The sequence below is a fragment of the Micromys minutus genome, assembly GCF_963924665.1.
Source record: "Micromys minutus genome assembly, chromosome: 4".
Classification (NCBI taxonomy): domain Eukaryota; kingdom Metazoa; phylum Chordata; class Mammalia; order Rodentia; family Muridae; genus Micromys; species Micromys minutus.
In genome coordinates this window covers 16,903,035-16,924,866 of record NC_137973.1, presented here as the reverse complement: position 1 = coordinate 16,924,866, position 21,832 = coordinate 16,903,035, and the positions used below count along the sequence as shown (strand labels likewise).

General features: G+C 43.3%; 1 protein-coding gene across 1 annotated transcript in view; it reads left to right on the top strand.

Moving 5' to 3' along the window:
* RXFP1 (relaxin family peptide receptor 1) overlaps positions 1-21,832 on the top strand; it is a gene marked incomplete at both ends in the record, with an annotated part of 114,735 nt that overhangs the window by 74,612 nt on the left and 18,291 nt on the right. The window contains 8 exons of the mRNA XM_080916567.1: positions 1,232-1,303; positions 8,474-8,545; positions 11,948-12,019; positions 12,108-12,179; positions 13,261-13,335; positions 16,504-16,575; positions 20,857-20,928; positions 21,747-21,818. Coding sequence (XP_080772693.1) covers positions 1,232-1,303; positions 8,474-8,545; positions 11,948-12,019; positions 12,108-12,179; positions 13,261-13,335; positions 16,504-16,575; positions 20,857-20,928; positions 21,747-21,818 — 579 coding nt within the window. The remainder of the gene's footprint in view (positions 1-1,231; positions 1,304-8,473; positions 8,546-11,947; positions 12,020-12,107; positions 12,180-13,260; positions 13,336-16,503; positions 16,576-20,856; positions 20,929-21,746; positions 21,819-21,832) is intronic.

Here is a 21,832-nt window from a genome sequence, read left to right as displayed (position 1 = left end):
GTGAGTGTTTATTGAAGTCAAGGCTTTCTTAAAATATTTCACATAAATGCTAAAGAGTGAGGTGAACAGACACAGAAAGCTGTAAATATTTATACATTGTTCCAGCTCAATAAATGTCAGCTTTTTCTGAGAGCTGACTTTTATCCCTGAACATAACAAGTAAAAAGCAGAGCCCTGGCTTGTGCTTCCTCCGTACAACATGCACACACTGCACATGAGTGCTTTGTGAAGAACCAAACAGGACATCCAAATCCAAGGTATAAAGATATCTGACCTGACAGCGTGTGGGGTCTTCCTAATCAATGAAACAATATCCACCCTCTTCATATGTATCATTTAGGAAGAACGTGCTTAGAAGCCCTGGGTGTGCGTTAATAAGGATCCAGCATTACAAGAGAGATCTCTTGCAAGTTCCTGTGTTCAAACCATTCCACTCAAGAGTGCTTGGAGTCTCTCATAGACTGTCACTTGTACCTCTTTTTAGGGATATTAATGTGCTTCCTCGCACAGTCTTTGGAGTCCTACCCTCACATGAAAAGGGAAAACGTATCAGCTCCATACTTTCTAGACATCTTCCAAAATTCCCAACACATTGACATAATCACGTTGGAACAGACATGTTCATAAGCAAACACAGTAGCGACAGACAACAAATTGCCTCCTCAACCCTGGGGAACGGGGATAAGACTCTCTGGGAGAGTCCTCAAGTTTATAGATGAGAAATATCATTAGTCATCCACATAGAGAACAAAGATACGGGTTTTCCTTACAAAAGTACATGTCGGGAGTTGAATAGGCATTTATTGAGAGAAGGATAAATGAAGGAAGAAGCAGGTTGGTAGATGAACAAACACTCTTTTAAGAGCACGCCAAACTTTCACCTAGGTCATTAAAACCAAATTCAAGTATTTAACAATTTATCTTTCCACAATAAGAACGATGAAAGGCTGACTTTGGTTTGGAAGCTAAGTCAGAAGGCTGAGAGAAAAAGGAGTCTCAGAAAACTAGGAGAATGAAGAGAGAAGATTTAGTGGTAGCTCGGCCTCCCAGACTGACTTAGAGAAAACGTGACTAGTCAGGCTTCCTGGGTCATTCATTTAAAATACATCACTAAGTCAGGCTACAGTGCATCCAGCCCAGAATCTAGCCCAAGTTTGTCAATGTTATAATTAGAAGTAAGACTTTAAAGTGAAAAGCCAGTTAGCAAGACTGAACTGTGTGTGTGTTTCAGGTCCCTGCAATGGAATTCCATCAGAACACTCCCTCCCAATGGCTTCAGGAAGTACCATGAGCTGCAAAAACTGTAAGGAAAACTTTAACTCTGGGTTTACCGTGACCCTTCAGTCTTGTGTACCCATTTCTTGTTTCTGTAACAGCATCATACTACATATTATGTCTTGTAGTCCCACCTTATCCCTTAAACGAAGACATGCCAGTGAGACTTGTGGGTGTCTTTTAGGAGAGATTCTAAGAAAACCTCAGATAACTATTCCTAAACAAGCAGGAGCATGTGGGTCCTCTGCCATGCTTCACAGAAGGAAATAAGTCCTACCTCCTCCTTGTCACAAGTCAGCTCAATGCTCATGTCAAAGAAAGGTGTGCTGAACATAGGGCAGTAAGAAGGCTCAGTGTCTATTCGCCTTATGAGCCCAGGTAAAATGGTAAGGCCTAGATGGAATGCTGAGGCCTAGTTAGCCTGTCATTATAAAGGACGTTTCTCATTTGTTTCTGCTGTTACTAGGAAACGTTCAAATGCCAAGTTGATTACATATTCTGTTGTGTTCTGTGCTCTTGGAAACCAGTCATGGTAGAAGTCAGTAGAATTGTTTTGTACAATAAGCTTGGACCTGAGCCCAAATGCTCTTCCTGAACCTATGTATAAGCTTTTATGGTATAAGCTGCCTCTGGGATGGACCCCAACATAAGAGAAATACCTGCATAAATATAAGAAATTATTTAGAATAAGATGCCCATGCCGTGTGGTGGTCGAGTAAAGTTTAAGTTCCTAAGAACTCCTGGAAACTGACATCCTAGTTGGCTGAAAGAGACATGTATGTGGGTAACTGACATCCTGGTTGGCAAGTTAAGACATGAATGTCAGATAAGGCAAGTCCCCTGCAACAATCCAATACCCCAACCAACAGGAGCAGGATATGTGTACAACAAAGACATGTTCCTAAGGAAACCCCCATCCCTAAATCCTGATTGGTGGAATAACTTGGCGCAAATGTTTATATATCTTGGGCTTAAAAGCCCTGCAGAGCCTTAACTCAGGGTCACAATCCAGTTTCTGAATCTGGACTCTGGCCCTGGACAATCAGTCCTGGGACATATGCTCAATAAACTATCCCTGTCTGACTGAGATTGGTGTTCATATGGTTTGTGAGGTGATTTCTGGACCCCCAGTAGGTCAGGGTTCTCTAGAGTAACATGAATGAATGAAACTGCCCAGAAAGGGCATCAAGCCTAATGATCTGACAACAACCCTTGGAAAGAGAGGAATGACTCCCAAAGGTTTTCCTCTGATCCCTGTATATACTGCATGGTGTGTGTGTGTGTGTGTGTGTGTGTGTGTGTGTGTGCGCGCGCGCGCGCGTGCGTGCACATGCGCGCATACAGAGATTTTTAAAATGCAAAGAAGAAGAAATGGGGACCACAGATATGAGTGAGTTAAGAATGAGCATCACTTTTTTCAGAACAGATTCAGATCCCAGCCCAAGTTGGCCACACACAACTGTTTGTAACACCAGCTCCAGGTGATCCAACAGCTCTGGCCTCTAGGGAGACCCACTCACATGCACATATGAACATAAACACCTGTGCGTAACTGCGTAACTAAAAGTAAAATCAGTCTTTTAAAAGAATTTTTAAAGATGTGGTGATCTGCAGCAAGATCCACTATCACGACTAAACAGTGGGCAAGAGATGTGGCTCTGGGGAAGAACACTCCGTCAGTATGTGCACCGCACTGGCTTTAATCAGCACCACAGGTTAAAGGGGGGAAAAAAGTTTAAATCATGAAGAATTTGTCTTAGTCCATGTTCTGTTGCTGTGAAGAGGCACCGTGACCACAGCAACTCTTACAAAGGAAATCATGTAATCAGGGCTGGCTTTCTGCTCAGAGGCTGAGTCCGTTATCGTCATGGCAGGAAGCGTGGCAGACATGGTGCAGGATAAGTGGCTGAGAGTTCCACATCCAGATCCACAGGCAGCAGAAAGAAAGAGACACTGGGTCTGGCTTGAGCTTTTAAAGCCACAAAGCCAACCGGAAGTGACATACTTCTTCCAACAAGGCCACACCTCTTAATCCCTGTCCCCACTCCCTAATGACCACTCAAATATTGTGAGCCGATGGGGGATGTTACCATTCAAACCACCACAGAATTTTCCCATGTGTTAGCAAATTCAGATCAGCAAGTTCATTCTTGTATTGATCTTGATCAATATTGGATGTGCTTGCCTCTCTTCGGGTTACCTTCACAAATGCGAACTCAAAATTCACATTAACCAAGGCGATCTCTATATGACTTAGGTCAACTTTATGTTTGAGTCATAAGTAATTAGTGACTTATTGGATGATCTGTCCCTGAAGCATACTATCAAGAAAACATCTTGGAACTTCTTTTCTGCTTATGGACACCTTGATTTCATTTTGGTGGATTAATACAGATGTGTACTTTCTTCAGATAATAAATAGATGGAGTGAGTATAAACACACTATAATCATCAACAGTCACCAAAGCTGCACAGCCTGGAACCGGCTGGACCTGAAGAGGACTGAGGCCAGTGCCAAAGGCAGGAAGGGGTGGCATTTTCTTAACTCTGTCCATCCTCTGGGCTTGAGACTTCATTTCCAAAGTGGCGTCACAAAATTGTGAACTTGAATGACTCATATATATGAGAGGACATATTCTCAACAGTATACATCAGCTCAGCCTCTAAGAGGACATGCTGGTACCTCATAGCCCTCAGATGACCAAGCATCAGCCATGAGCTACCACCTCCTGCTTGCAAGGACCATCTCCCAAGCAAAACACCTGTGACTCTGTTCGTGGCCGTCTATGTAGGTAACTTCTCCTGGAGAGTTGTCTGTGGAAAGAGATTTCCGGGTGTACTCTAGATGCCCTCATCACAATGTGGACGACACACCAGCAGCTAATCCAGGCTCTTTGCTCCATGAGAGTCCCTGATATGAGAGTTGAGATGTACAGAGAGTCACGCAAATGCCTTGTCTAAGAGGATGCTGAAACGGGGGTGCCCTCTGAGAACTTTATCCATGAACTGTTGGAACTCTTTCCAGGAAAAGTTTGTAATGAAGAAAAAGTGGACCTGAGCCCGGCCACTCCTCAGAACCAGCGGGAGCTCTTCCAGGAAAAGGCCTTAGTCCACGAGGGGTCAGCCAGCTAGCCCCGGACAGCAGCAACCAGCACTCGGATCTGTTCATGTTGCTCAAAATTAAGATCCATCCTTTCCAAGGAAGGAGCCAGCGCATGAGAGACACCGTGAGATGGGTTGGGATCGGCACCATCAAGAAAGGCATCTGGCTAGAAGAAAATGGTTCTAAATGGGTTTGTTTCACCTCCCTTAATCAGGACTGAAAGATAGGGGGCTCCACACCCCTCACCTCCTCCAAACACCCAGGTGATACCTCTGCCTACAGGATTGAAGACAGCCTGCCCCGCCCCCAGCCCCCAACTCCATACCTCCTCCTGTCAAGGGAAAAGATCTAAGTCACGGCATGGTTCCTTGGGCTACTCCTTGCGCTGAGTAGGGCAGATTTAACAAGGCAGCAGTTGCCTCCATTTTGAGTACAGAAGCAGGGGCAGGATTACTCCGGCTCAGGGCTGTGGTTTGAATATGAATTGTCCTCCTTAGGCTCAAGTGCTTAAACTCCTGTTGTCTAGCTGGTGGTGAAGGTTATGGAGTTTCCCGGGTCGAGCCTCACTGGAGGAAGTGGACGACTGGGATTTTGTAGCCTATTTCCTGTTCTGCCTCCGGTCTCTTGCCTGAAGATACCGACGACTGTCTGCCTCCTGCTCCTCCTGCCCTGCATTCCCCGACTTGAACCCCTCCCCCACACTGCAAGCCAGGATAAACCCATCCTCCTCTAAGTTGTTCTTTGTCGCGTGTTTTGTCACAGCATCGAAAACGAAGGTAACTAATCCTATCAGGTCTGTGTGCATACACACCACTGCTGTAGAGCACAAACCATGAGACCCTGTCTGATAAGCAACTTACTTCTGCGCGTGAAAGAATACCACGCCTCAACTCATCTAAGTTGTGTGGGAGTTTGTGGGTATATGGTGTAATCAGACCACAGCCTGAAGCTGAGACTCATGAACTTTCTGAACCACAAGACCAACAGAGAGTGAGACATCCTCAGCTAACTCTGTCGTCTGAGCATCCTGTGCTACGCGGAGGGACACACACTCAGAGAGTCCCAAGGCCTTCAGCTCAGCACGGTCACCGCTATCCATCATCCATCCAAATGTAGTGTTTCCCCTCCTCAGTCCTATGCCTGAGCTCTGTGGCTGAGCCTGCCTTCAGCAAATCTCCAACTACATCTGCTGATGTTTCATCTACGCATCCCCATCAGCTCTGTCTCCGCCTTCAGTAAAGTCCTGTGAATTACAGCCTCTATAACCACGCCCCCTTGTGAGTGTGTGCGCATGCGTGCGCGTGCAGGTTGTGAGTCGGGGGTTTTCTAGGAGTTAATATTGGTAATGGATGAACCTGTGATTGACAGAGCTATGTTGTAAAGCTGTGGTTCTCAAGCTTCTTCATGCTGCGTTACTTCATTGCTACTTCGTAACTGTTATGAATCGTAATATAAATATCTGATATGAAACTACTGCTATAAAGACCTATCAGAAGAACTCTTTTATAAACCACAGCCAACAAAAACAATAAATCTTACAAATGTGTTGTTATCCAGTAAGTTCTGACGGGGTGAAAAGACACAAGTATGTCCGTCTGTGTTTCTGACATTGTGTGCTTATGACAGACATTATTCTTCAGCTTTATCTTCTGATAACAAAATAAAAATAAATGCATAGTCCTCAAAAGCCAAGGCCTGCCTCGTGTTGTCTTTCTGATAGTTTAAACTGTGCGATAAACTCAGTGGTTTTTGGTTTTTGGTTTTTTTGTTTTTTGTTTTTTTTTTATAATAGATTGAAACAGAGGGAACCCAAATGAAAAATCAGTTACTTCATACAAGTAAACTATTCTAAAGCACCAAATAGCCTGAAGAAAGATGCGTTTCATGTTTGAAAATAAAACTCAGATGACAATCCATTTTTCAGAATCTCAATAAAATGGCTTTTCAGGGCAACTCCCTGAATCCTCCGGCGTCCTAAGGCTCTTCCTGATATCTAGCACCCCTTGTGGCCACATATTTAAATAACAGTTCTATAGCATTCATTCCCAAAAACATTTTGTTTGTTTTTGTTTGTTTTTATGTGTGCCACCACGTGCATGCCTAGTGCCTGTGCAGACCAGAAGAATGGCTTTGGATTTGTGGATGCTGGGAATAGATCCTAGGTCTTCTGAAGAGCAGCCAGTGCCTTCAACTGCTGAGCCATCTCTCCATCCCCTGCTTGTGTTTTGAGACAAGACTCACTCTGTAGATCCAGCTTGTCTAGAACTAAGAGAAGTCCTCCTGCCTCAGTGTCCCCAGCATTCGGATTACAGGCATAAGCTTCCACTCCAAATCATTCCTAGCAACAAGAATCCAAAGCATTCCATCCAGTTTCTAAAGGCTGACCTTGACTCCACGTACAGATACTGTGCGATCTGCTTTTCTCTGGATGCTCAGAACAGCTGAAGACGCAACACTCCATCTCGAGCTTCCCTGTGTATTAGTAAAGATGTGTTTCCTACCACACAACTGGGCCACAGCATGTCCCATGAAATAATCAATTCATAGCTGCATTTTTCAGGTAGAATCAGGGTTACACCTTTGCATCAAATATCAAACCAACTGAAGTCCATTCCTATCGATTTCTCTCTTTTTGCTCCTGACAAGTCATATATAAATTTAAGACGTTCTCCAGAACAATAGTGATCTGGATTCCAGTCCCACCCGCCATCTTTGCTTCAGCTCTTGAAACCACAGGGGTGCCACGCTACACACAGGTACATGGAATGGGAGAGCTTGGCCCTTGGTCCTGTTCCTTCTGATACGCAGTCAAGTGTGGAGTGCAAACATCCAGGGTGACTCGAGATTTTTGCGTTTTTGTCTTGACATCCCAATCTAGTTTGCTGACCATTTAAGCCCCTTATCGGTTGTCTCAAGGGCTTTTGCGAACAAGGTTTAGGGTGTCGGATTACTCAGACTAAACTTGGTTTATTAGGATTTTGGGTTGCTTTGCAATAAGATTTGTGGTATTATGAGTCACAGACATTTTTTTGGTCTGGTTCTATGAAAGCACTTATAAATCTGAATAGCTATAACAGGAAATTTGAAAAGTCTGGCTTTTGGAATCATGTGATCAGTGAGTTCTTTTCTCTGCATTACTTCCAGTCTAGAAAAGTCTAGATGGCAACGTTAGCTCCTCCTGGGGTGCCTTTACAACTTCAGATTCTTGTAGTAGTTTTACTAATTGAGAATTTCATGCAATGTATTTTTATCATATTCATCCCACGGTCCTCCCAGATTCATGCCCACCTCTCTCCTAACTATGTGACTTCTTTTTCTGTGTTTTTTAAATGACCCCCTGAGTCCAATTTGTATTGTCCTTAAACTTGGGGTGTGTGAAAGGGGGCATCCCCTGGAGCAGAGTCAACCTATCAGAGCCCACACTCTTAAAGAAAACTGCATGTCCCTCCCACTAAAAGCCATCACCTGCCAGTACCTTATCAGCTAAGGGCGGGGGAAGGGGGTCTTGATCTCCTCACTTCCCCTCCCCCATCCTAGCACATTGACCGGCTTGATCTTGTGCAAAGCAGCAGCTGCTGTCAAGTACCAAACACACTGCTTCATTCCTGACCTCCAGACCTCTGGCTCCGCCCCCACAATGGTCCCTGAGCCTTGGGCTGAGCTGTGATGGAGACTTCCCACATAGCGTAGCTGAGCGCTCTCCCCTGCCCGTGTTCTCTGAACACTGACCAGTTTTAAGTATCCGCTGCACAAAGAAGCTTCCCTGGTGAGGTCTGACAGCCGCACTAACCTTTGAGTAGAGATATAAGCTTGGGGGGCCGCTTGATGCCGCTTCCGTTTATAGCTTCACCCTGACCCAAGCACACATGAATTTGACAGCAAAATGCCAGTTTGGGCCAGTTATTCCTCTGGGTCTCCCTTTTCTCTCAGGTCAATTTCTAATTTCAGTAAAATACACTCAAGAAGATTCACCATCTCAGCTGTGCCAGGGACAAGTGTGTGCCACGGTCGCCTCCGACTATGTGTGCCAGGGCCTTTTACCTTGTGGAGCTGACATTCTTTTGTTGTCTTCTTTTTGACTACTCTTGGTCACAGGTGTCTGCAAAACAATAAGATCCGCTCAGTAAGTGTCTCTGCCTTCAAAGGACTGCACAGCCTCACTAAACTGTAAGTGGGGGAGGGGTTGTAAAATGGCTCCCTGGACCAACAGCATTCAGTCAGGCTAATCCATTCCAGTCCAAACCAGTTCTCATGCCCAGAAAAGTGGCGGGGACCTGCTAGTAGTGCTGAAGGGACAGTGTGGTAGGGGGCCTCAAGTGTGGGATTGGGAGCACACTGTGTCCAGGATGAGCCTTGATGTCACTGGTCAAGGAGTGGCCTTGGGCATTGGCTCCCTCTAGGTTTCCCTAATTGTGCCAACTCCGGGCTGTTCTGGGAACAAATTTTAAAAAACTGGAAATGGCCGGGACAGGTGAAGTTTCCAGTTAAGTGACAGCTAGATTTCTCCATGTTCTAGGCCACTGATGTGGCGTCTTCAGCAGTAGGGCCTTAATGTCATGGTGTGGAGCCTACCTAATAGCTCTGTCGATAGTCTATAGCGTTTGGTGATGTCTATGGAACCTCTTCGGCCAAAGTCCCCAAAATGTAACTCATTCTCGATGCGGGGGGGGGGGGGGGGAGGGGCCAGGGACATGGTGGTGTATGATGTCTCTTTAGGGCATTGTCTTTCTCCATCATATGGTGGCTCCATTCAGGCTCTTTTTAGGTAGAAGGTTTCTACAGTTGTGTGTCTTCACATGGGTTTCCAAAGGGCCTTTGGAGTTAGTCCTCCCCACACTCTCTCCTGTACCTTGACCTCCATCCCCACCCGTCTACTCCTACTGTCCCATCTCCACCCCTTCACTCCCTGTGTTCTAGCTTCTCCATTATTCCTTTATAGCATTATCTTCTTCTCCTCTTCCTGGGCAGCCTAACCATTTTCATCCCCCACCAACAGCACACAAGAGTCACCCTCGCCCTCTCCCCGGCCCCGTCCTAACCTCATCTCTACCCCACCCCATACCCTCCCCCTCATCCCCGTCCCTGCCCCTCCCCCCCATGCCCTCACCCACTTAAAGGGAAGGAAAAGGCTTCAGAAATCCATCACTGCAGACAGCATGGTGCAACGTCCATGGGAAGTGTCCACTGGCGTCCTGTAAGACCTGTCACAATGTAGTTTACTTATCTGCTGCATGCTTGTTGACGGTCAGAACAGGTATTCTGTGAGAAGTGATCGTTTCTGATCTAGAACATTGAAGGCTGGCTCTCTGAGACATAAAGAGGATGAGAGTACAGGTGTGTGAGGTGCAAGGGTGGAGCAGTTGTCACGTACTGAGCATAGAACATTCATGAGAGAGCCCTACAACGTTCTTGGATGTGCTAAAGCTATTCCCTCAGTCCTGTGCCTACGTGGCATCCAGGCCTGAAGAGGAGACGGCTTAACATGAAACAAACAAGTCAGAGTCAAACCTGACCAAAAGGGCAGACTCCTGGTAGGGAAATGCAGGTTGTCAGCTCCAAGGTGTGAGAAAATCAAAGAAAAGGGGAGTTGTTTTTTAATGGGGAGCTGGGGATGAGAGTGCTTGCCTGACATACACAAAGCTCTGGTTTTGATCCCCAACCACTTAACCAGGTATAGTTGTACATTCCTATAGTACAAACCCTTGGCAGGCAGAGGTGGGTAGATCAAGAATTCAAAGCAAGGGGGCTGGAGAGATGGCCCAGCAGTTAAGAGCACCAACTGCTCTTCCAGAGGTTCTGAGTTCAATTCCCAGCAACCACATGGTGGCTCACCATCATCTATAATGGGATCTGATGCCCTCTTCTGGTGTGTGTGTACTCATATAAATACAATAAATAAATAAATCTTTTTTAAAAATTCCTCCCAAAAGGATAAGAATTGAGAAGAGGTGTCAGTGTGTTCCATTTATCTGGGCAAGTGAAACTTGAACAAGTACTTGCACGTGCACCATAGGCAGGGATGTGGGCAGAAAGTGTTGTCATAGTGATATATGCAGATGTGGCTACAACATTATGAGGAAGGAAGTGCTACGCACATCTTAGAAATGAAGGAGCTAAAGCTCACCGGAAGCAACTGTTCAAGGCCCCACTGTTAATAATCGATAGAAGAGCCAGAAACCATCAGCTGATAACAGACTCAAATCAAAGATCCCTTCATGAAAGAGACCGAGATATAAACAGACAGGGTCAACATGACACCGGCTAGTTTTGCAGGGAGAGGGGCGAGGTGGGTAGGAAGCAGGACTCAAATTTATTAACAAACCGTGCACAGCGCCCTCTAGCTTCCGACTTCTTTCCAGGGTCCTGTCGTGATGAGGCAAACCCTTATTTCTGTATACTCTATCTTCTCTGCCATGTTTCCACCCAAGATGCTTCTCAACTGTGCCTCCTTCCCCCATCCCCTGCCCCGTTCCCCTGTATCCCTCAGTTTCCAATCTTTACAGATCAGGCACCTTCCGCAAATAAGTGACCACAAATCTGTACACATCTCTCTGGGTTTTGTGCGTTGCCTAGTCACTTTTTCACATCCTGTCTGCCTCTCCAGGGGACTCAATATTTTTCATCAAATAGGCTGATATACCTGCTAGAACTACCCCAAGAGCTCTCACTTTTGAGGTCTGTGATTGGCTGGCTCCATGACTTTGAGCCTATGGTGAGGCAGCACAAGGGGGTGGGAACTCCTGGCATAACACTTCCCCACCTCAAGCAGTAAAGTAAGGAAGAGAAACACATCATTTAAGAGCACCACGGAGGGTTTGGTTGGTTGATACTGTTGTTCTTTCTGTAGAAATGCAGACCCTTTCAACTCCTTCAGTCCTTTCTCTAGCTCCTTCATTGGGGTCCCAGTGTTCAGTCCAAAACTGAATTATACGGTCAGCTGTATCTGAATGACTCTGGCAGAGCCTCTGAGGAGGCATCCATATCTGGTTACTGCCAGTAAGCGCTTCTTGGCATCAGCAATAGTGCTTGGGTTTGGTGGCTGCATGTGGGGTGTATCCCCTAGGGGAACGCCAAGGCACTGAGGTGGAGAGTGTGACTGGGAGAAGGAGCACCTTTATAGAAGCCAAATAGAAAGGGAGGGGGATGGGATTGGTGGAAAGGGGATAATACCTGAATTGTAAATACAGAGAATATCCAATATAATAATAATAATAATAATAATAATAATAATAATAATAACACAGAAAAGCACAACCTACCTAAATTACCTGAGGAGACACACAGGGTCCTCCTTTCAGCCCCTCCCAACTGTGCCCCCTTTGACTGATCACAGGCTGATACCTATCTAGGTAACAGCAGAGTAGGTCACTACATCATAGACCAATTCATTAGCTAACTGTGGAAATTTTAAAGCTAGAAATGATGTGTTAAATGGTAAGGATCCTCAGCAGTTCACAGGCAGGAGGTGGTGTGGGGTCAGCGAGGTACAGGAGAGGCCACGGCAGGCATTACTTTCCCTCCTGTAAAACATCCAAGAATAAACTCACTGCTGTGATGTCTCCTTTCCAGGTATCTCAGTCATAACAGGATAACCTTCCTAAAGCCAGGAGTTTTTGAAGATCTCCACAGACTGGAATGGCTGTATGTTTCGTTTGTGTGGTGTTTCCTTGTACTGGTTTTTGAAGGTTCTGAAAATACACACATAACTTTATTACTCTGTTGCTGACAGGATAATTGAAGACAATCACCTCAGTCGAATTTCCCCACTCACATTTTACGGACTAAATTCTCTTATTCTGTTGTAAGTACTCGGTGAAAACAAACAGGGAGGGGAGATGGCCCAGAGAGAGAAGGTGATCACCACCAAGCCTGACTGCCTGAGTTCAATCCCCAGGTAGAAAGATTCAACCCTGCAGTCTGTCAGCTCTTCATGAGAACTGTAGCATACTCTGTTAGTTAGAGTTTCTACAGCAACTCTCAGAAAGGAAAACACTTCACTGTGGCAGTGGCGGAGAACATGGTGGTATGCAGGCAGACAGGCGCTGGAGAAGGAGCTATGAGTTCTACACCTTGATCAACAGGCATCAGAGGGAGACCTAGCCTGAGCTTCTGAGACACCAAAGCCTAACCCCATAAGTGACACACTCCCCCAACCCCATCAAGGCCACACCTCCTCATAGTGACACTCCCTATGGACCAAGGATTCAAACACATGAATTTATGGGAGTCATTCCTATTCAAGACACCACAGATACATCACACACACACACACACACACACACACACACACACACAGGCACACCAATAAATAAGTAGGTCAATGTAATAAAAAATTTAAATTATCTCATCTGAAGAAAGAGACAAAAATAAAACATTAAAACTTTAAGCGTGGTAGCATTAATTTATAACTATTAAGGCCTAGTAGAAGCTTTCTTGACTTAAAACCACCTTGACCACATTCTCTAAGGCAACTTAGAGGTCTGACTGTCTTGTAACGATGTTCAGCCAGCCCACCAGATCTGAGCACAGGCTACCACCGTACTGTACTGACGTGTGCTTAAAGCACCAGTACTCCCATACAACCTCAGCAAAGGAAGAGCCTCCTACCAAGGTCACCTTATTTGCCCAGCCTGCTGCCGATGGGCACCGGCTTTTGTTCAGAGACTAAAATTGCTGTCTCCTGTGGGAGAACCGATGTACGTAGAAATGTTCTTACTACCAAAGCACTTCAATACCGCAGGGCATGCAGAGGAAAGGTGGTGGGCAAGATGTGTAGCATCAGGTTCTTGTGGTTTCTGAACAGTAACAGTAACACTGTGTTGGCCTGGAGACAGAAAAGAAGCAGAAAATGTAAATTTTTTTGTGGTTTCTTTCCTTTTTAGAGTGCTGATGAATAATGCCCTCACCCGTTTGCCTGACAAACCCCTCTGTCAGCACATGCCCCGGCTGCACTGGCTGTAAGTCAGTCTCCCTCTCCCTATCCATCCATCCATCCATCCATCCATCCATCTATCTATCTATCTATCTATCTATCTATCTATCTACCCATCCATCCATCCATCCATCCATCCATTCATCTATCTATCTATCTATCCATCCATCTATCTATCTAACCATAGATCTATTTATCCATCTATCTGCCTATCCACCCATCCATCCACCTATCCACCTATCTATCCACCTACCCACCCATCTATCCACCTATCCACCCATCTATCCACCTATCCATTTATCCATCCATCTATCTATCTATCTATTTATCTATCTATCTATCTATCTATCTATCTATCTATCCATCCATCCATCCATCCATCTATCTATCTAACCATAGATCTATTTATCCATCTATCTGCCTATCCACCCATCCATCCACCTACCCACCCATCTATCCACCTATCCATCCATCTATCCACCTATCCATTTATTCATCTATTTGTCTATCTATCCATCTATCTATTCATCCATCTATTCATCTATTCATCTATCTATCCATCTATCTATCTGCCTATCTACCCATCCATTCATCTACCCACCCATCCATCCACCTACCCACCCATCTATCCACCTATCCATTTATCCATCTGTCTATCTATCTATCTATCTCTCTATCTATCTATCTATCTATCTATCTATCTATCCATAGGTCTTCTGGCACAGCTAGCTAGTGCATCAAGTTTCTTTGAATTATTTTGTTATTGTATTTTTATATTAAACTCCCTCACTGGCTAACTTCTCTAAGCTTTCACCAAAATGCAATACCTGAAAGACAAAAGTATTTTGGAACCCAGAAGAAGGAAGATGAAAGGGATGTCACATGGTCTGGGTCCCTCCCTCTTCCCACTGTCAATCACTCACCTATTACGTTGATGCAGAAAGCTAACTCTTAGTTTTATCCCTAGATTCTGAGTGGGAAAAAAAATGTGTTGCATAGCACTTATCACAATACAGTGGGGGCTGTATATGTTTTGAGAAAGCCCCTTACTTGTTCTGTGTAATAGGTTGGCACGGTGGCTTCGCATAATAATATTATTCCACTAGTTAGAATTCGATCAGCCAGTAAATATGCCTGTTCAGAAGGAGGATTTGGCCTGGTGTGGTGGCTCACACGTGTAATCTTAGGAGGCTAAAGCAAGAGGCTGAGGAAAAAGGGCTCCTACAAGCTCAAGGCCAGTCTGGGGTACAGAGTGAGGCCCTCCTATCAAAACAAATAAATAAACTACAGAGGGTTGTTTGTTTGATTGACTGGCTAATTTTAGATTTTTGGGTTTTGGGGTTTTGGTTGTTTTTGGTGTTTTTTATTTTGGTTTTGTTGTTGTTGTTTGGGTTTGTTGGGGTATTTTTTCTTTTGTTTTATGTTTTTGTTTTTCTAAAGAAATGACCAAATTTGCTATTTTAAAGTTCAATCGACAAGCTGCCTACTGGAATCAAGAGAACTCCCTTTATCACCTGTTTTGTAAGAAATTTTCCAAAGCTGATTGTTTGGTATCCAAGTTTACAGCAAACTGGACGTGCTGAGCATCGGAATCAGGAAGATAATGAGAAACTTAGCAGCTAAACACAGTGGAGCAGTACTCACAGAAGCAATCGACAGTTAAACCCCCGTGGGGCTGTGGCTTGACGGTTGCGGGCTAACTTTGAGCAAAGGGTCCTGAGTTGAATCCTACGCACCCAAAAAGAAAGATGTGAATATTTTTTTAAACAGGGTCTCATTATGTAGCCCAGACTGGCCTTAAACTCACTCTCAGGTATCCTCCTGACCTTGTCTTCCTACTGCTGAGATTACAGGTGGGAACCGCTGCAGGCGACTTTTAATAATATATTCTTTGATTTGGAGTCGAACACTGCCATCTCGTGGTAGGTTCATGAATAACCATAAGCAATAAAATAAAAAGGTAGAAGGACAAACCAAAAGCCTGAACCAAGACAAGACTAAAGAAACGGGACTCTAATCGTTTAGCAGCCATAGAACGAGAAACTCTTCCTCCAGAAGAACAATCTACTGTTCATTCTACAACCTGACTTTAAATATTTTCCTTTTATGTTACTCTCCATTGTAAACATACCTTCTTTAATGTATTCAGTGTTTAGATCCCTTAATTCCTGATCTTCCCAATCTTTTGGATATATTTCACCCTATCAATATCAGCTTCAGGATAGGTCCCATAGCAAGGCCAACAGTGGCCTTTCCCTAGAGCCTTGGAAGTTTTCCTTGGAGGTTTTAGTGGCTCTCACACATCTTTACCCTGCTTCTGAGTAACGTTATGACACCTGGCAACCATTAAACTATACAATGGCTCCCAGCAGTGGCAGCCTGTTCGGAATCTTTTCTAGAACTACTTAAGTTGGGGAGAACTAACTATGTTCTTCGGGAGACTATCACAAAAAACCACAACCAACCGTGAAAATGCAGAAAACACTGGTCATGGCGTGCCCAGTCCCAACACAACTTCTGCAGCCATGGCACTAAAGGGACATATTACGAGGGGAGGGGGCAGAAAGAGTGTCAAAGCAAAAGGACCAGCCATAAGACTGTGTCTCCCAGAATAGACAGGAAGCTACACTCACAATGCCACAACAATGTGGCCAGCTAAACAACACTCTATCAATGAGAACACCAATAAACATGCTAAAGTCTAAGGGGAAACTCTCACTGGGTCCCGCCCCTAGAGAAGGCAGTTAAAGACTTCTGAGGGAAGAAGGATTAGTCTTCCCGGTGAGCACCTAATTGGTTATCGAATAGCAAGTGGTCACACATATGAATATGTGTGTATCGGATTGCATTTACATATTTATGTATGTATATGTGTGTGTATATATAGCATTAAAAAAATCAAAGAAAAGGAGGTCAGCAATTTGACAGGGAGGGACTGAGGAAAGATGGAAGAGATTAAAGGGAGAAAAGAAAAGGGGAATATGATAAACCTCACATACTTTTTACTATTGCTACAGAAGACAAACACTAATGCTGCATGTATATAGCATAGATTATTATATATGTATATTCAGCTACTATTCAAATTATTATAAACAGAATATGAAAATGATATTTTATTTGATAGCACATAATTCCTAGACAATTTATTTCTGACTATGAATTTAATTTGTGTTTTATTTTTATGTTCTAGGGACTTTGAAGGAAACCATATCCATAATTTAAGAAATTTGACTTTTATTTCCTGCAATAATTTAACTGTTTTGTAAGTACTATCTTTTTTTAAGTAATAGTGACTTTCCTTACAAACCAAATGAATCCTTTATGTGAAACTTAGATAATAGTCAGATACGTACATACATACACACATAAATACATACACACATACACAAACAGACAGATACATAGATATAGAAAGATAAATAGAAATATGATATTAAATAATATTAATGATTAAATGATATTAAAATAATATTAAATGATAAATAGTGAAAATGTCTATATATAACCTTTATATATATATATATGAAACAATCAGTGAACAAAGAGAATATGAGTTTGAAAAAGAGCAAGAAGGGGTATGAGGAAGGGAAGGGAGAAATGATGTAATTCAAATCTCAAGAATAAAAGAAAAACAAATCAATGCCTTTAGTTCTAGTATTCCAGAGACAGGAATATCTCTAAGAGTTTAAGGCTATTCTGGACTACAGAGTGATTCCCAAGCCATCTAGATGTAGATAGATAGATGATAGATGGATAGATAGATGATAGATGGATAGATAGATAGATAGACCTTGTTTAATATAAATATATAACCCACTCATAACTATAACCTGCTCAGTCTGTGTAATTTTACTCATATATCTGTTCTCAGGAATGACCATATGGTATTGGCATCGACTTTTAAACTTCTTTATGGAAAAAAACTCATTTGGGTTTCTCCTAGGAGGTATCTACGGCTTAGGTCCAGAGTCACTAGGAGAAGGTGACAATGTTCTGTAGTGATGGAAGGAGTTTGACATGTAGAGCACAAGGCTAGGTGAAGACATGTCACACAGGATTCAAGTAACTGCACCGAGTAGATCAGACTTAGAGGAAAGAAGACAGATGCCCATTTCTCGCTTCTGCTGTGATAAAAGACCAATTTAGGGGATGAAGGGCTTATTCTAGCTTACAGTTCATCGTTACAGAGAATTCATAGCAGCAGGACTTGAGGCGTCTTACCTCCTTGCTCAAGAGCAGAGAGAAATAACGCACGTGTGATTAATGTTCTGCCAGATCTCTCTACTTCTCCTACAGTCCAGGATGCCAAGGAAGTGGTGCTGCCCACTTTCAGGCTAGGTCTTCTTATAGGAATTAAGGCAATTGTGATGGTTCAAAATGTTTGGCTCAGGGAGTGGGACTATTTGAGGTATAGCCTTGTTGGAGTAGGTATGGCCTTGGAGTAGGTGTGTCACTGTAGGCTGGGCTTTAAGACCCTAGTCCTAGCTACCTGGAAGCCAGTTGTCTCCTAGCTGCCTTCAGAACTAGAGGTAGAACTCTCAGCTCCTTCTGCACCATGCCTGCCTGGATGCTGCCATGCTCCTGCCCTAATGATAATGGACTGAACCTCTGAACCTGTAAGCCATCCTCTGTTAAATGCTGTCTCTATAAGAATTACCTTAGTCATGGTGTCTGCTCACAGCAATAAAACCCTAAGACAGAAGTTGGTACCAGAAGTGGGGTATCGCTGTGATAGGCCTGACCATGCTTTTGTTTGGAAGAATGTGGATTTTAAGTTTTTTGGATTTCAAAAACAGTAAAATACTATAAGAGGGCTTACTGGGCCATCCTAGTAGGAATATGGAAGTCTTTGTTGCTGAGAGTAATTTGAACTGGGGAAGCCTGACTCTGGAGGTTTCAGAGAATTTTATTGTGTGGCCAAGGGACTGTTTTTGTGGATTTTGGTGAAGAGCGTTGCTGCTTATTGCCATTGGCTGAAGAGTCTGCCTGGGGCTAAGGTAAAGAGATTTAGATTAATTGTTTTGAAAATGGAAGTCTCAAAATACCCTGGTATAAATTATGTTGTGTGGTTACTAAAGTTCATTCTTATGAAGAGTGTTTTCATGAAAATGAGTGAGCTGATAAAGAAAAAATACAAAATATATGGTTCAAGTATTAAAGGGCACCAGGAAGTGGAATGGAGCTGAAGCCTATTTTCTAAGAGATAAGAGATTTAGGGAGTAGGACTTTGGGGCAAGATCCCACCCAGCTAATTTTAAGTTCAGATGTGGTGGTACACCTTTAATCCCAGAAGAGAGAGCCTTGCAGATCTCTGAGTACGAGATCAATTTACAGAGCAAGTCTATAAAGCAAGTTCCAGGACAGCCAAGCAGTGAGGGAGTTGGGAAACAGAAAGCTGGTAACAAATTAAGGGGACCATGTTCCAGCCCCAGGAAGCAGCACAACTCAGCAGCTTAGGCCTTGTGACTCTGGCTTTAGAGTCAAGAATAGAAGGGACTCCTGGGACAATAGATGTTGATTATCTGGTGCTAAAAAATTAGCAGTGATTAAGAAGAGACCAGCATCACTGAGGTGAAATCTTCTGGGTAGTGTTTTCTGAGAGCACAGAAAAGCTGTATTCCAACGATAGCTGAGGTTGTACCTCATGCTACAGCTGGAATAAGTAATAACATATTGAATATAGTCCATGAAAATATAGCAGTAAATTTCCCAGATCTAGACAAAGAATGAAAATGCAAAAAAAAAAAAAATTGCAAAGCAGGATTGGAAATATGGCTGAGCAGATCTTGAAGTGGACTTAAATTCTGATTTCCAGCATCCATATAGGACAGTTTACAACCACCTGTCCCAGGGCATTCTTCTGGCCTACTCGAGCCCACAGGCTTATTCACATGCTACCACAAGAGACAGCCACAGATACCTAGAAATAAAAAATATTTTAATGAAACAAATTAACAGTAACAAATTCTGGTAGGGATATGGGAAAAAGTAATGTTTATACAATTTTGTTTGGATTATGCAAAGGTGTCGTCAAAATAGAAGTCAGTATGAAGTTTCTTCAACCATCTGAAAACAGAATTATACAAGCCAGACATATGGCTTGTGAATTTATACCAAAAGGACTATTAAGTTGATAAGACACAAAGATACCTATGCATCCATGTTTATTGCTGTAGTGGTCATAATAGCTAGTGGAACAAATATATATGTCCATCTAGATAAAGGGTTAAAGAAATGTGTTTCATATGGAACACATTTATTCAACAATTATGGCATTGGCAAGAAAAAAATAATGCAAATGGGATATTATGTTAAGCGAAATATGCCAGACTCATAAAGACAAATACTACATGCTTTCTCACATAAATGAAGTCTAATTTACGTTTGTAAGCCTGTGTGCATGTGTGTTTGTGTGTAAGTGTGTGCACGTGTGTGTGTGTGTGCGCGCGCACGTGTGTGTTTGTCTGCATGTGTGTGTGTTCTGAAAATAGAAAACAGACCATTGTGAGGAGGGAGAACTCTTAAGGGGGTGGGGAGAAGGGCAAAGACTGTCGTAACACACATGTGATATCAAAGCAAAATAAAGAACTGTGTGGATAGAGGAGGGAGCCAGCAAGAGTGAAGCAGGCAGGATGGAGGACAAAGGGCTCACGGTATGAACATAAATATGGTATTGTGGCATATACGTATAAAAATGCCGTAACGAGTCCATTATCTTATATGCTGAGCAAAAATAAATAAATATATAAATGAAAGGGTCGCTTCAAAAACAACCGGAAGCCCTTTAAAATGTCCTAAATGAGTTATTCGTGCTGGCGGTCAGCACAGAGATCCTCAGAGATTCGGATGAGGTGTGAGATCAGCGGTAAGTGCCCAACACATATGAGGTCCTGTGCTCAACCCTCTTCTCTCTCACACACGTAAGCAGTCCAGAGCAAGGGCTACAGTCCTGATCGTGTTATTTTGCAAATATACATGTTTGGAAAAACTAATGAGACACCGCGTTGGCCCCCTCAGGCCAGTCTTTCTCTGGCAGCTCCGCCCAGACTCCACGTACTAGCAGATAAGATGTCTGAGGTGCGTGGAGCCATTTTTAGATAAGACACTTTGCAGGCTGAGGAGGCAAGTCTGAAACAACGCAGGACGCTCGCCTTTTGTTCTGCCGGGGTCCCTCTCCATTTCTAATCACCAATTCGGATTGCATTTTCATATTGTCCCTATTGAAAGATTTGAGAAATTTAAAAATGAACTCAGACTGAAGCTAGGCATGGTGGCACACAGCTGTAGTAGCAACACTCAGGAGGCTGAAAACACTCAGGAGGCTGAAAACACTCAGGAGGCTGAAAACACTCAGGAGGCTGAAAACACTCAGGAGGCTGAAAACACTCAGGAGGCTGAAAACACTCAGGAGGCTGATGCTCAAAGATCATGAGTTTGAGGCCAGCCAGGGCTGCATAGCTGAGACTGTGTTTTAAGGAGTTACATTTAGTTATCGGATTATAATTATACCCATGTGTTAACATGTTTTTTTTTCAATTTTCAGGGTAATGAGGAAAAACAAAATCAATCACTTAAATGAACATGCATTTACACACCTCCAGAAACTAGATGAATTGTAAGTCTAACTAAATAAGCATTAAGATGTTATTTTCCAGCTTTACTTTATATCAGTTACACATATAATGTTTCTATATTTAAAAATATTAATTTCCTATTTTCCAGACAGTATTATATGTACCCATGGATCACAAAACAAGTCAGGTAGCTGACCAAAGTAAATACAAAATAAAATATGTGACAAATACTTGAGAAACATCAGATTAAAAAATAGCTTTAGACAAAGAATAAAGCCAGGCTAAAGTTAATAAATAAAATACAGCCTATGCCGTTCTGTTTTATTGCTCCAAAGAGGCAGGATACCTGTCTTTAACTTTCCCACATTTTTTTCTCCTGCCTTACCCCTCCCTGGAGGTAGATGGGAGAAGTTACCTTTTCTGTTGTAACTCACAATCTCCTAATTCAAACTCAGGGAGACTGTCTTGTTCAAAAGAAGTTTGAGACTTTCTCACTTCACAGACACTGCTGCTGAAAGCCCCTTAGGATTTCAAGGTGACATCATGTTAGACACCCCCTCTGCACACATATGTCCTACCCAGGAAAGTATGAGCCTATGCGTCTCTCTGAAAGAAACTTGGACCTCCAATTGCATGCGTTGAGGTAACCGTTAAGAAACCCGGACAGAAAGAAAAACCAGGGCTTGGAACTGTGTTTTTGCTCCAACAGAAATGGAGAAAGGGGGAGGAAAAAGGAGGAAGTCTGGAGTAGGACTTAAAAAACGGCACTGTTGCAAAGCTGTAAATGGTTTCCGAATGACTCTTCGACCAAAGAAGGAAGCCTTCAAACTATGTGACATGTTTGCAATTGTTTCCCTAGGGACTTAGGAAGTAATAAGATTGAAACCCTTCCAGCGAACGTATTTAAGGACCTGAAGGAGCTGACACAATTGTAAGACATCACCT